General features: G+C 47.3%; 2 protein-coding genes across 2 annotated transcripts in view; one reads left to right on the top strand and one right to left on the bottom strand.

Moving 5' to 3' along the window:
• Positions 1-3333: 3333 nt before the first annotated feature.
• ALKBH1 (alkB homolog 1, histone H2A dioxygenase) lies at positions 3334-15076 on the bottom strand. The gene is made up of 6 exons (XM_068254468.1): positions 14947-15076; positions 12388-12496; positions 9680-9842; positions 9512-9602; positions 7877-8070; positions 3334-3847 (listed from the first exon to the last, which is right to left on the bottom strand). The coding sequence occupies exons 1-6, from the start codon at positions 15055-15057 to the stop codon at positions 3400-3402; spliced, it is 1116 nt and encodes a 371-aa protein (XP_068110569.1). The 5' UTR covers positions 15058-15076; the 3' UTR covers positions 3334-3399.
• Positions 14882-15456, top strand: part of SLIRP (SRA stem-loop interacting RNA binding protein) — a 9052-nt gene continuing 8477 nt past the window's right edge. The window contains exon 1 of the mRNA XM_068254469.1: positions 14882-15174. Coding sequence (XP_068110570.1) covers positions 15123-15174 — 52 coding nt within the window. The 5' untranslated portion in view covers positions 14882-15122. The remainder of the gene's footprint in view (positions 15175-15456) is intronic.

The raw sequence follows: 15456 nt of genomic DNA, 5'->3' as shown, positions 1-15456 counted from the left end.
AGCTCGTCCATACCGCTCAGGAGGTTAAGGTCAACTTTGACCCTCTACATCACAGTCAGCAGGCACATTGTAGCCAATCAGGCTACACTCCCTCCTGGAGCCCCCCCCCCCCCCCCTTATAAAAGGCAGGCAGCATCAGGCATTGGACTCACTCGTGTGCCTGCAGTAATTAGAGAAGGGAGAGGTTGCTGCAGATACAGTGGGTTGCAAACGCTGTCCATCTAATCTGACTGAGCTGGAGCTGTTTTGCAAAGAACATTGGGCAAGGATTTCAGTCTCTAGATGTGCAAAGCTGGTAGAGACATACCCTAAAAGACTGGCAGCTGTAATTGCAGCAAAAGGTGGTTCTACAAAGTATTGACTCAGGGGTCCAAATAATTACGCACACCCCAATTTGCAGTTATTTGTAAAAAGTGTTTGGAATGATGTATGATTTTCGATCCACTTCTCACATGTACACCACTTTGTATTGGTCTTTCGCGTGGAATTTCAATAAAATTGATGCATGTTTGTGACAGTAATGTGACAAAATGTGGAAAACTTCAAGGGGGCCGAATACTTTTGCAACCCACTGTACATTAGCGAAAGCTTAGTTAGGCTCTTGTAGGCTTGTTAGCTTGCTTCTTGCTGATTCTTATTGCTAAAAAGCACCCCTCAACAGCTCTTTTGAGAGCTAATGTTGTTCTTGTGATTTTTTTTTTTGTGTGTGTGGCCCACTTGCATTATATACAGCCCTGTTAGTTAGTCGCAGCTGGCCTTTGGCACCTTAATTCCTACTGTGCCACTGCCAGGCCCATCATATTCAGAGACTACCTGTGTGTGTGACAAGCAGCTGCACATTTGTAATCCCAGTCACTGCACTTGTTCACTGTTTAGTCCACCTACCTACCGACCTACGTGAGCGCACACATTGTTAATACCACCAGTCATTGCACCTGTCATTGCAGTCCGTGTGTGTGTGTGACAGGCAGCTGCACATTTGTAATCCCAATCACTGCAACCTGTTCACTGCACCTGTGTAACCGCACATTGTTGTACCAGCAGTCACTGCATACCTGTTCACTGCACCTGTCTAACCGTACATTGTATTAGTCAAGTCAGTGCATACCTTTCACTTCATCCCCCCCAATGTGGACAAAACAAAAGGCAGAGCCAGAGGCAGGCCACCTGGCAGGTCTGTTCGAGGTCGCGCTGTCGTGATTTCGTGCGGCCCTCGACCAAAGTACAGTGTTCAGAAGAAGGCACGTGCCATCAACCCCCAATATTGTCAGGACGTAGTTGACTATTTAACACAGAACACCTCATCTTTCTCAGCTTCCGCAAGGAAGCGTGACATATCTTCCTCCTCCTGCTGATTCTGGCACCCCACTTAACACTCAGTCGGCCGCCACCACCAAAGTGCCATCACCCCAGGGCTCAGCACTGTGGAATTTATTTTGTGCGTCTGCCTCAGATGAGAGCAATGCCATCTGTACTCTCTGCCACCGAAAACTGAGCCGTGGAAACACCAAGACCCGCATAGGGACAACTACCTTACGAAGGCACATGATTACAAAGCACAAACTGCAATGGGATGACCACCTGAGGAAACGCACCACACAAAAGCAGAGCCACACACCGCAGTGGAAGATACCAGGCCGCAATTTTTTCTCAAAAAAGGCGATACCTAAACTGTACCGTGATGTTAAAAAGGCAAGTGGTGACATCTCTGGCTCACAGCGTTGGGTCAAGGGTCCATGTGACCACGGATGCCTGGTCTGCAAAGCACGCTCAGGCCTGCCCAAAGACTAAGTCAGTCCCTACACACAGTATCTCTGCCTGGACGCCGTGTGACTGCCTGCCCCAAGACTAAGTCGGTCCCCACACAGCGGATTTCTGAATTTTTAAGGCCACTGCTAGCAGCAGCCGCTATAATCATTTTTCTGGTGCGTGTACATGCCTGCCTAATTTTTCTGGCTGCACTGCGGCTGCAACAACAAAACAAAAGGCATGTACATGTGTCAATTCCCCTTCGTGATCATTACCTTGCCGCAGTGAAGGGGCTTGTGTATCACAATGAAGAAATGACCACCGGCTATATGAGTGTCTCGGGGGGTGGCACACCAAAGATAATAATGTTGTTGCTTCATTGTGGACAGACCAAATTCGATCAGCTGGACAATCACTGTTGTTCTGTCATTGAGTTACCTCAGACTGGCGACCATAGGGCCTGAAAACCACCATCGCCTGCACTCTCGCCATGGTGCACACCAGTCCAGCATGGCCATCACAACACAAACAGCTGTTTGCGGTGCGTTACACAGTGAGTCAGTGTGAAGCAGTACTCTAATTACACTCCCTGATTGATGTATACACATGCAAGATGTTTTAAAGCACTTTAGGCCTCCAATTTAGCATGCAATGTGATTTCTGCCCTTAAAACGCTGCTTTGCGTCAAATGCAGATTTTTCCCCGGGACTTTTGGCATCTATCCCACTCATCCATGCAAAAACTCAAATGTTAGACCCCTTGAAACATCTTTCCATCACTTTTGTGGCCAGCATAAATGTTTCTAGTTTTCAAAGCTCGCCTCCCCGTTGAAGTCTATTGCGGTTCGCGGAAGTTCGCGAATGTTTGCGGAGGTTCGCAAACTTAAAATTGGAGGTTCGGGCCATCTCTACTGTGGAATATGTCATAGCTATACAAATGTATAATAATATTAGTGTGTGACTGTGGTGAGGACATTAGAGTGTAAGCTTCTCTGGTGCAGAGACTGATGGGAATGGATCAGTGCTCTCTGTACAGCGCTGTGGAATGTCAGAGCTATATAAATGTATAATAATAATAGTGTGTGACTGTGGTGAGGACATTAGAGTGTAAGCTCCTCTAGTGCAGAGAATGAATGGAATGGGTCAGAGATCTCTGTACAGCGCTGTGGAATATGTCGGAGCTATATACATGTATAATAATAATAATAATAGTTTATGACACTGGTGAGGACTTTAGAGTGTAAGCTCCTCTGGTGTAGCGATTGATGGTAATGGATCAGTGATCTCTGTACAGCACTGTGGAATATGTTAGACCTATATAAATGTATAAAAATTATATTAATGGGTCACTGTGGTGAGGACATTAGAGTGTAAGCTCCTCTGGTGCTGAGACTAATGGTAATGGATCAGTGATCTCTGTACAGCGCTGTGTTAGAGCCTGATCTGTATACTCTCTCTGGGTCAGAGGCAGAAGATTAGAACTACAGCTCGGTAAATGGCATTTTTATAGCAAATTAGAAATGGTAGCCTCCACGTTTCTCCTATTTCAGGTTTCCTGGGTGTATAAACATCACACAGACAAGGGTTATGAAAAATAGATATATTCTGCAGATTCTGAGATTAAAGCGATATATGGAGGACACAGACTTTGTCATTTCTCCCCAGGGGTATCTGATGCAGTCCTGACCCGTTTAGCCTCCTGCTCTGTTTCTGAGCCCTCCTGGTGATAGGAGGCCTGTGCAGTTATCTGATCAGTGTCAGCCCCAGTGTCCTCTGGGAAACATGCCCCTTCCTGTAGCACCTGGCGGATAGTCATGTTGATGCGGGAGTTCTGCAGGTAGGCGGAGCACACCTCCCAGTCTTGGGGGGAGCAGGGCTCTGTCAGTGGGTGGGCTCCAGGATCTTTATCAGTGGGAGGATGTGAGAGATCTGGAGGTAAGAGGCCACCCTCAGGATGGCGGAGGATTCGTGGCACAGCGTGGTACAGCAGTCGGCTGGCACCAGACATTACCATAATGTCACCGCTATGCATCATCATGGCAGTAGGTTCAGCTTCCCGGCTACGCCCCCCCAGCAGGAAAATGCTGGACTGACCAAAGCTGCAGAGACAAGAAATAAAGGGTTAATCCACATTCAGGAATATGCTACATTGGCTATCATTCATAAAGCATTACCGCATGCGGTAATATAGAAAACAGCTGACATTACCGAGCACTTAGCAAAATGTCAATTCATAAAAGCAGTTTCCGCATTAAAAGCTGAAATTCCCGAGCAGTGAGGTACTGTAAATTACTGCCTTATGCGGTGATTAACTCAACACATGTCAGTAAATGTCAATTCATAAAGATTACAGCAGGCAGTAATGGCAGTAATGGCATGGAGAATACCGCCTGCTTTGAAGAGTAGATAAGAGAGTGATAACTGCAAAGTTAATGGAGACAGATCTCCCAGGCAGCAGCGGAGCGATCGGAACAAACAAGGCTTCCCATAAATACCCCAGGCTGTATTTCACATCAGAAAGCTTGGCATGTGTAAAGTTTCTTGAAGTTAATCTAAGCTGTGGCAATTAGATAAGATTGTTCAGAAAGACTTATGCTGGGTACACACCATGCGTTTTCCTGCTCAATCCGCGGGTCGATCGGGATCGATTCGATTATTTCCGACATGCTCGATTTGGGTTTCGATCGTTCCTGCCATCGATTTTGCATACTTAACATGCAAATCGACGGCAGGAACGAAAGAAACCCTAATCGCGCATGCTGGAAATAAATCGATCCCGATCGACCCATGGATCGAGAGGGAAAACGCAGGGTGTGTACCCAGCATTATGCTAGGTACACACTATGAGATTTTCTGGCAGATTTACTGTCAGATCCATTATTTCCAACATGTCCGATCTGATTTCCGATAGGAGTGAACAGAAAACAGTCGGAAATTGATCGGAAATCAGATCGGACATGTTGGAGATAACTAAATCTGCCAGAAAATTTCATAGTGTGTATCATAGACAGATCCAGATTCAGGGTAAGCAACGGCAGTATAACAAAACATGCACATCTAAATGGAAGTTGGGGATGCCTCTTTTATTATAATGCTGTCTCTGCACAGAACAGGAATGTAACAATCTTACCGACAGTTGAGCTTCGGTAAAACACCGCACTTCTATCGCAGCTGTGAAAATGTTTATGAATTAGCACACAAAAGTCTAAAATACCGAATGCGGTACTTTCCCAACCACATTTTTTACGGCACAGCCTTTTATGAATGATAGCCTTTGTACCGGTGGCTGGATAGTGTAATGGTTAAGGGCTCTGCCTCTGACACAGGAGACCTGGGTTCGAATCTTAGCTCTGCCTGTTCAGTAAGCCAGCACCTATTTGGTAGGAGACCTTGGGCAAGTATCCCTAACACTGCTACTGCCTATAGAGCGCGTCCTAGTGGCTGCAGCTTTGAGTCCGCCAGGAGAAAAGCGCGATATAAATGTTCTGTGTTTGTTTGTCTGTGTTTGTAGGGTAAAGCATAATATGTAGATACAGCGAGTCTAGAATTGACAAAAACAAGATAGACCAGGGCTCGACCAATCCCAGGAACTTTGGGGCCGATTCATGAAGCTCCATGACAGCACCGCAAGCTAAATACAGGGCTGCCCGCTACATGGGGTTCGTGCAGCGTAGCATGCCTTCCTTAGTTACGCACCCTGTTTACTTGTTAACGTGTGCCGCTCCTGGGTGCTGTAAAGTATCGCAACCGCTATACTTCACTTGAACGGCAGCTGCTATGTTAATTAACATGATAGTAGTGTATTTGCATGCAAAAAATATATGCATGCAAAAAAATGCACATGAAAAAGAAGGGCTGAGCCCACAGATCAGTTTTTACATGGGTCAATTTTCCATCCATGCCAGTGTGAACCGAGCCTTAGGCCTAAAATACAAAAAAAACAAAAAAAAAAAAAAAAAACCTGAACGTAAAATTAAAAAAGTCAAAATAAACATACACCAGTTATACTTACCTCCCGTGTAGTCTACTCCTCAATATCTTTCTCCTCTCCTGCGTCCTGTTTGTCCACTGTGATCAATAGAATTCTCTGTCCTCCATTTTGAAAATGGCCATTACCCCATAACAGCTTCCTGGTCAGCACACAGTTAAACTGTAACATCGCCCACTTGAGCCATAGGGAAACATGGACATTACCTGGCTCATCAGTTGTCCTCTCAGCTATAACTGACATCAACTGATATATAACTGACACCAACTGATATATTTAAGTTTTGACAAAATGTTGTCAGAACTGATTGTCGTCAGAAGAAAACGGTGAGCTTCTGAGAGGAACTGATGGCAAGGCAACAATGTCATGTTCATTTGAAGTTACCTCATGTGTTTATTTATTTTAAATACTTTTACTCAGTTCAGTACTATTCCGTTAGCCGGGCGCAACTGAGCTAAGTAATGTACCGATTCATGTATTTTCTGGCCGTCTCGCTGCGGCCAAATGTATCAAAAGTGAGTTAATTTAATTAAATTAAGCCGGCGGCAATGTAACAGATGAAGCCGCCGGTTTCGGCTCTCTCTCCTCCCCCTGCCTCTCTCCTATACAATACTGGTAGCCGGGGATGCGTGTCCCCCAGAGTCGTTTGTAGCGGCAGGGAATGCTGCCGTTCGTTCTTGCAGAAGCAATGTCTGCAGCCTCCCCGCTCTGCTTGTTTCTTGCGACGAACAACTCTTGGGGACACGTGTGTCCCCCGGCTGCCAGTGTTCTATAGGAGAGAGGCAGAGGGAGGAGAGGAGGCAGAGCCAAAGGCGGCGGCTTCATCTGTTACATTGCCGCCGGCTTAATTTTATTAAATGAACTCATTTTTGATACATTTGGCCGCAGCGAGACGGCCAGAAAATACATGAATCGGTACATTACTTAGCTCAGTTGCGCCCGGCTAACGGAATAGTACCCTCAGTTCAGGTTCCCTTTAAGGTGAAAAGGAAGTACGGAGAGATAAACCCCCCATTATTTCCAACTATCAATGGCCAGCCTGATTATCCAATGAAATTCAGCAATATCCAAGTCTGTGTCTTGCCTTCAGCAACCAATCAGATTCCTCCTTTAGGGCCTGTACACATGCCCAACTGATGTCGCCGGTGGGGATCGAGAGCTGATCCCCTTGGGCGACATCGCTGGCCCGCACACACGTGTCAGCAGTGTAGCTGATGACGTACTGTCTTGCTGTGTGCGTGTGGGGGAAGGGGGGCGATGGAGAGATGACGAGCGGCGCATGCGTGACGTCACAGCACAAACAATGGGATCAGTAGGGAAATCGGCATTGCAGATCCTTCCGGAGGATCGCTCGCAGGTTGGGCGACAGGGGTCATTGGGTGCCGCACACATGCTTGTTGCGGTGTTATCAGCCGCCTCAGCCGACTTAAAGGACAACTGAAGGGAGAGGGATAAGTAGGTCGCCATATTTATTTCCTTTTAACCAATACCAGTTGCCTGGTTGTACTGCTGGTCCTCTGCCTCTTATACTTTTAGCCATAGACCCTGAACAAGCATGCAGCAGATCAGGTGTTTCTGACATTACTGTCAGATATGACAAGATTACTTGCATGCTTGTTTCTGGTATTATTCAAACACTGCTGCAGCCAAATAGACCAGCAGGGCTGCCAGGCAACTGGTATTGTTTAAAAGGAAATAAATATGGCAGCCTTCATATTCTTCTCACTTCAGTTGTCCTTTAAGTAAGGCTGTGTGTGCGAAGCTTTAAGCTACATTCACGTTGCGGTGTGGAGTAACAGCTGCATTGTAACCCAGCTTTCAGCACTGCAATCTACGATTCAAAATGACATTTACAGTGCGGCAATTGGCATCCCAACGCACTGCATGCAGTGCGCTACCACAAAACATATGTGTTAACAGTGACAGTGAAGCATACATTTAATTGACTGTATGCTTCACTCTATGTGACACAACAGATAGGTAATGTGCAACAAGACTTTCCAATTCCATTGCGTTCCTGCTGTTACAGGGAACGCAACGCCCACTGTGAATGCAGAATGTGATGAATCTGATTGAATGCTGATGGCAGCACAGACAGTTTATATTTCAGAGGCTCATTAGCAGTGTGGTTAGCTCTCACCTGAATGACAACAGAGGGCTGTGGTGGTCCAGCTCTGCCTCGTCTACATGGATGCCCAGCGAGGAGTCCATGTGGTAGTAGTTGAGGATTCCAGCCTCGGCCTTGAAGTTAGAGAAGCCACAGGCCAGTCCGACACAGCGGGAGAGCTCTGCCAGGTCAGCGGGGAATGGGGTGTAATTCTGCTTGTAGTATTTCTACATGGGACACAATAATGCAGCATGAGGTCAGGTGTGAAGTCCATTCCCACCATATAATGACATACAGGATAGCTACAGTTGTCCTACTAATGTCCAGAAAAACACAGTATGAGCTACAGCCAACACACCAAGGTCCAGAGAGACACAGCATGAATTATGGCCAAAACACTGAGGTCCAGAAAGGCACAGCATGAGCTACGGCCAACACACCAAGATCTAGACAAACACAGCATGAGCTACGACCAAAACATTGAGGTCCAGACAGGCAAAGCATGAGCTATGGCCAAAACACTGAGGTTCAGAAAGACACAGCTTGAGCTATGGTAAACATACCACTACGACCAACATATCGAGTTCCGGACAGGTACAGCATGAGCCATGGCCAACACACCGAGGTCCAGACAGACACAAAATGAACTATGGCCAAACACTGAGGTCCAGACAGGCAAAGCATGAGCTATAGCCAAAACACTGAGGTCCAGACAGACACAGCATGAGCTACTGCCAACACACTGAGGCCAGAGAGACACAGCATGAGCTACGGCCAACACACCAAGGTCCAGACAGGCACAGCATGAGCTACAACCAACACACCAAGGTCCAGACAGGCACAGCATGAGCTACGACCAACACACCAAGGTCCAGACAGGCACAGCATGAGCTACGACCAACACACCAAGGTCCAGACAGGCATAGCATGAGCTACGGCCAACGCACAGAGATCCAGACAACCACAGCATGAGCTATGGCCAACATACCGAGGTCCAGAAAGACACAGCATGAGCTATTTAACATACCGAAATCCAGTGAGACACAGCATTAGCTATGGCCAACATACCAAGGTCCAGACAGACTCTGCAGGCACTATGGCCAGCATACCGAGTTCCAACAGGTACAGCATGAGCTTTGGTCAACATACCGAATTCCAGACAGACACAGCATTAGCTACAGCCAACATACCGAGGGCCAGAGAGACACAGCATAAGCTATGGCCAAAACACTGAGGTTCAGAAAGACGCAGCATGAGCTATGGCAAACATACCACTACGACCAACATATCTTATTCCGGACAGGTACAGCATGAGCTACGGCCAACACACCAAGGTCCAGACAGGTACAACATGAGCTTTGGCCAACATACCGAATTCCAGATAGACACAGCATGAGCTATGGCCAATATAACCAGGACCAGAGAGACACAGCATGAGCTACGGCCAACACACCAAGGTGCAGACAGGCACAGCATGAGCTATAACCAACACACCAAGTTCCAGGTAGGCACAGCATAAGCTACGGCCAACATACCGAGGGCCAGATAAACACCAGCATGAGCTATAGCTTCTTGTACCCGGGTTCCCCACATTTCAGATGAAGTCCTTCCTCACTCAGCACAAGCAGTGATCAGACACCCCTGTAGCAGCCTGGTCCTTGCCAATACCTTTGTGCTCCAGTTGTAATGGAAGCCGAGCGTCACCCAGCGCAGTTTCTCCAGCAGCGATTTCTCCTGATGTTTCTGCCCCGATTTATTCCTGGAGAGACAGATACAATAGCATTAGGCTCTGCAGGCCACAGATCTGGTTTTCCACACGCTGTGACCATCACTCACCTGAGCTGATTATGGCTGCTGCTCCACAGGTCCCCCGTCTGATCCGGAGACATGTGCAGGTCCAGGTTACACACATTGGGCTTCCGCGGATAAAACTTCAGGCACTGGCGGACCCAGCGATGCTGCCAGCTGGGCAGGAAGGGGTTGGATATGAAGAGAAAGCCTGGAGGGGGGGGGGGGGGGGGGGGCAGAGAGGGGATGGATGGAGAAGGGATGTCAGATGGTGGGACAGGCAGGACAATGATTGCAGAACCCCCTAACAACACATTTATTACAGTCATCATGTAGCAACTCCATATATTCGATTCATCCTTATTCTGGGGTTGTGAAAGTTTTGCTTGACAGATACAGTATAATCTCATTATAGTAAACATTCAGGTATAGTTAACGAAGTGTTCAGGTCATAGCCAAACACCATTATAAGTATGTGGGAAAAACGCCTAGTACAGTAAACCTTGATATAATACAACTTCTGTTACTGCAGACCTGTTTTTTGGCCCCATAGTTATTCTGTCCCTGGCTATAGTGGAAAGTGGGCGGGGATATGCATCACACATCAGTCGGAGACCAATGAGCCGTGGTCGGTGGGCGGGCTTGGTTGGTGGGCAGGCTGGTAGACACTTGTAGTCTTCTTGCTATCTGCACGCTACTGAGTCTGCGTGGATTACCTCAAAAGCACCAGACGGTGAGACCTATGCTTCCTGTCTAATCTGCTGCCCGATTACTGACCCAATTACTGAGGGAACTGCCTGTCATCTGTGACTGGCTTGTGCATGGCTGCAATGCTACAGTATCATCCAGGCTGCACAAAAATGTGGACAGAGAAGCACACTAAAAGTACTGTACCTGCATCAACTGGTGAGACCTACGCTTCCTGTGTAAGCTGCTGCCTGATTACTGAGGGAATTGCTTATCATCTATGACTTGCTTGTGCATGGCTGCAACCCTACAGCATCATCCAGGCTGCACAGAAATGTGGACAAAGGAGCACACTATCAGTACTGTACCTGCATTAACTGGTGCAAGCTGTTGCATGATTATTGCATGCAAATCCCCGCATATTGAGCACTCTGCATTTTGATCTAGCTTAGAAACTGTGGTTGCTTGTTGAAGCATTGAAAAGAAAAAATGACTCCCAATTATTGACTGAACTGAGATCCAGTACTATAATTTAAGTGCTTGAGTCTGACCATTTCTGATATAGTAAATGACTTTGCCCGGTCCCTTGGAGTTTACTATTAAGGGATTCTACTGTATTGTGATTTGTGACACATTTAGCACAAGCAGTCAGTGCTACCTGTTTACACATAAACTGGTTCAGTAGAAGAAGTGCATACTATGTAACAATAGTCGCAACTGGCACTGCTTAACCTTTTACTTTAAAGAAAACCTGTACTAAAAAAAAGTTCCCCTGGGGGTACTCACCTCAGTAGGGGGAAGCCTCTGGACCCTATTGAGGCTTCCCCCGTCCTCCTGTGTCCCACGGCGGTCTCGCTGCAGGCCCCGGAACGCACAGGTGACAAATCCGACAGCCTGTGCAATATTTACCTTTTCAGGCTCCAGCGGGGGCGCTGTTGTGGCTCTTCTGACGGAGATAGGCGAAAATAGCCGATCTCCGTCGGGTCCGCTCAACTGTGCAGGCGCAGGATCGGCTATTTTCGCCTATTTCTGTGGGAAGAGCAGATACTGCGCTTGCGCTGGAGCCAAAAGGTAAATATTTACATCGCCGCCGCTCCGGGAGGATTTTCTCCACCGCCGTAGGAGCGAGGAGGACGGGGGAAGCCTCAATAGGATCCGGAGGCTTCGCCCACCCGAGGTGAGTACCCCCTAGGGGAGGTTTTTTTCATTACAGATTTTCTTTAAAGTGTACCCGAGATGACATGTGACATGATGAGATAGACATATATGCATTTGTGCTCCTTTTCTTTTTTTTCCCCTGCCTGACAGAAGTAATATCCAGCTATGCAACTGACAGTTTTTCTCCAGTCGGGACTCAGTCAGGCTATATGGTCCCTCACTGATAACAAATTACAGCTATAAAACACTTTCCTAAGCAGATAGCTGGCCTTCCGACTGCAAAAAGGTCAATAGTTCATGTCTTTTCACTCTTGGACTCTTGAGACACTGCAATTGAGCAGAGACTATCAAATATTAAGTCTGCTTTGTAAATGTTTATACATAAAATAAAACCATGAGGTGTCTAAAAAAGGAATTTTAGGAATAGAAGAACAGATTCAATTGTTTCATCAGTTTATTTTCATCTCAGGTTCATTTTAAAGCGGACCTTAAGATGAAATAAAAAAAAAAGTTTCACTTACCCAGGGCTTCTGCCAGCCCCCTGCAGCCGTCCTGTGCCCATACATTTCTAAATGATCCTCTGTTCCCCTAACGCGGCTCACTTTCGTCCACGCCGACTTGTACATCGACATCCACTGCCTCGTACATGCTCCCGTGGCCAGGAGCGTCCTACGCAGGTGCAGTACGAGAAAATCTCTACTGTGCCTGCGCAGGACACTCCCGGCGAAGGGAGTGCGAACAAGGATGTGTGCGGCCAGGGCCATGCAGGCACAGTGGACGGCTGGCAGAAGCCCCAGCTAAGTGAATTTTTATTTATTTCATCTTCAGGTTTGCTTTAGGTAAGCCAATAAATAATATGATCCTGATCCTATACTTCCTGCTTCATTATAGACTGGGGAGAAGTGCAGTACCTGGGTAGCCCTCCAGATGGTAGCCTTTCCACTGCTCCAGTGGCTGCAGTCCTGCTCTCCGGGCATCCTCATCACTCAACGCACCAATCCTGAGCTCTGCACACTTCACCTGCAGTAGAGACCAGAGGAGATTGTCACCTGAAATATTACAGAGTTACTCCCACCAAACTGATTAGTGATAGATGTATGGTGTGTAAGGGATGTGTGCGCGCTTCACCAAGACAGTACCCAGTAGCCCATATGCAGTTCAGTTCAAATGACTTTTGGCTTGATGAAAAAAAAAGCAAATAGAAAAGTTAACATAAAAAACCTTTCAAAAATGCATGTATATTTCTATACTATAGTGTTGTGTCCAATGCCTGTGGGTCAGGAGGACAGCACAGGAGCGAGCACTACGTCTACCCTCCCAGCCAATCACTGCCAGACATGCCTGCCTCCCATCCCCCTGCTGGACCGGAAATGGAATCTTCCAGCCAATCACTGCCATCCCCAACTGGATGGAAATGGCATCTCCCAGACAGACATGATTGTGTAGACCACACTGGTATCCAAGGGAAGACAGTTGTGGAGATGGAGAGCCGTGTCCTCATAGCAAGAGAGCCATATACATATGGCCGGAGATAGACAACCGTGTCCTCATAGCTGGAGAGACGAGTTCTCATGGCTGGAGAGCCATGTCCTCACAGTTAGAGATGGAGAGCCATGCCCTTGTTACTGGAAAGCCAAGTCCTCCTTACTGAGTGTCCTCATGGCTGTAGATCGAGAGCCATGTCCTCCTGACTGGAGATGGCGAGCCATGTCCTTGTCACTGCAGAGCCATTTCCTTGTTACTGGAGAGCCATGTCCTCCTTACTGAAGATTGAGAGCCGTGTCCTTCTGACTGGAGATGGCGAGCCATGTCCTTGTCACTGCAGAGCCATTTCCTTGTCACTGGAGAGCCATGTCCTACTTACTGAAGATGGGGATCAGTGTCCTCATATCTGGAGAGACGGGTCCTCATGTCCGGAGACTGAGAGCCGGGTCCTCATGGCTGGAGATTGAGAACCGGATCTTCATGGCTGGAAAGCTGTGTCCTCATGGCTGAAGATGGAGAGATGTGACTTCATGGCTGAAGATGGAGAGATGTGTCTTCATGGCTGAAGATGGAGAGACTCGTCCTCATGGCTGGAGGTAGAGAGCCGTGTCTTCATGGTTGGAGATGGAGAGCTGGGTCCCCTTTGCTGGAGCTGTATACTGTATATGCATCCTCATGGCTGGAGATGGAGAGCCGTGTCCTCATGGCTGAAAATGTAGACACATGTCAAGTCCTCATGGCTGCCTGGAGATGGAGTTTTGTTGTGGTGGTTAACCACTAGAAAACCAGGAAATATTGTGCATGTGTGTGGGGGACCCCATTCTGACCAAAACATAGATGAGGTGAGGGGACTCTGCCAAGTTATGAGTTTGGGGGGACATGTTGCTACTCAGAGCTCCCAACTGTCCCTTTTTTTTCCTCATTTGTCTCTCTTTCAGAAAAACAAAAGTTTGCTTTCCTAAAACAGAAAGAATTTGCGATAATTCAGGTTCAAATACAGACTGTTTCGGATTGTTTGATCCTCATCAGTGCATGGCATGGATCAATTTGGCTCTATGGAGCAGAGCTTGTAAATCCGAGAGGCACAGACTAACCAGCAAGCTCATGGTGACCCAGAACTCATTGGAGTGTGTAAGGGACTACAATGGTCCTAAAAGCCCCCTTACTAAGATGTTAAGAAAAACAAAAGTTTGCTTTCCTAAAACAGAAAGAATTTGCGATAATTCAGGTTGGAGTGAGTTTGAGATGTCTCCCAGAGCAACACTGCTGAATATATGCAAATTAACCATTGTACCCTTAGAAGCTAAACACACCTCCAGAATCGCTGGAATGCAATGATGTGTCAGGTTGTTCATTTGTACAGAGCCATAATAATCCAACATGCATACAGACTGTTTCGGATTGTTTGATCCTCATCAGTGCATGGCATGGATTAATTTGGCTCTATGGAGTAGGGCTTGTAAATCCGAGAGGCACAGGTCTCTCTTTCAGGACTGTGTAATCTATGTATTTTTCTACTGATACATGTGTTTAATTGACTCTAAACTTTATTTATGTATTTCTTATTTTCAAATGTTACTATGAAGGAAAATGAACCAGGATATAAAAAACTGTTTGGTTTGAATAATAAAACATATTTTTCTTATGTAATCTTTTTAGTATGCGTGACTAGGGGTGTGGTTAGAGGTGTGGCAAGGGTGTGGCTTAAGTGTCCCTATTTCTGATCTCAAAAAAGTTGGGAAGTGTGCTGCTACTGCTGACCTGTGTTTGTAGAAATCATGAATTTCTTATCACATCTCACATGGCTGCTTCTATGGTCTCCAAGCCGGGGCAGTACTTTCGAAATTGGAAATGATACATAATAACTGCATAACCAAGGGGCGTGGCAAGGCCTTAGCACGTGGATGGAGGTGGGCGGGACAATCGGGAGAAATGCCGCCCAGCAGCACCGCAGCAATCACAGCCCCCGGTGGGGAGGAGCTCACCGCGGAGTTCCCGGGCCGGAAGTGGATAACCCCGGACAGCTCGCTTGTATTTCTCCTCCGGTAAAGGCGGAAAATCTTCCGGAACGCGTCTTCTCGCTCCAGCGCCGCCATCTTCCCACGCCTCGTGACCTCACCTCCGCAAAGGGAGGAGCTCCAACGAGGTCACGCCGAGAACCATGCAGGCTGCAGAGATCTTCGTGCGCCGCTTGCCCTTCACTGTCGGGTCCCGTATGTACTGTATACCCCGTCTATAGACCGTTGTATGCCCTGTATACATGACTGTCGGTGTAATGGCCATTTAGGCTTTGGCCCGCTAGAGCGCTTTAAAGGACAAATGAAGTGAGACTCACATGGAGGCTGCCATATTTATATCTCTTTAACCAATACCAGTTGCCTGGCTGTCCTGCTTATCTATTTGGCTGCAGGACACCAGAAACGAGCATGCAGCGAATCTTGTCACCTGATTTGCTGCATCCTTGTTCAGGGGCTATGGCTAAAAGTATTAGAGGC

The sequence above is a fragment of the Hyperolius riggenbachi genome, chromosome 9 (assembly GCF_040937935.1).
Source record: "Hyperolius riggenbachi isolate aHypRig1 chromosome 9, aHypRig1.pri, whole genome shotgun sequence".
Classification (NCBI taxonomy): Eukaryota; Metazoa; Chordata; class Amphibia; order Anura; family Hyperoliidae; genus Hyperolius; species Hyperolius riggenbachi.
The sequence above is the reverse complement of the archived record's forward strand: the minus strand, read 5'-3'. Positions and strand labels throughout refer to the sequence as shown.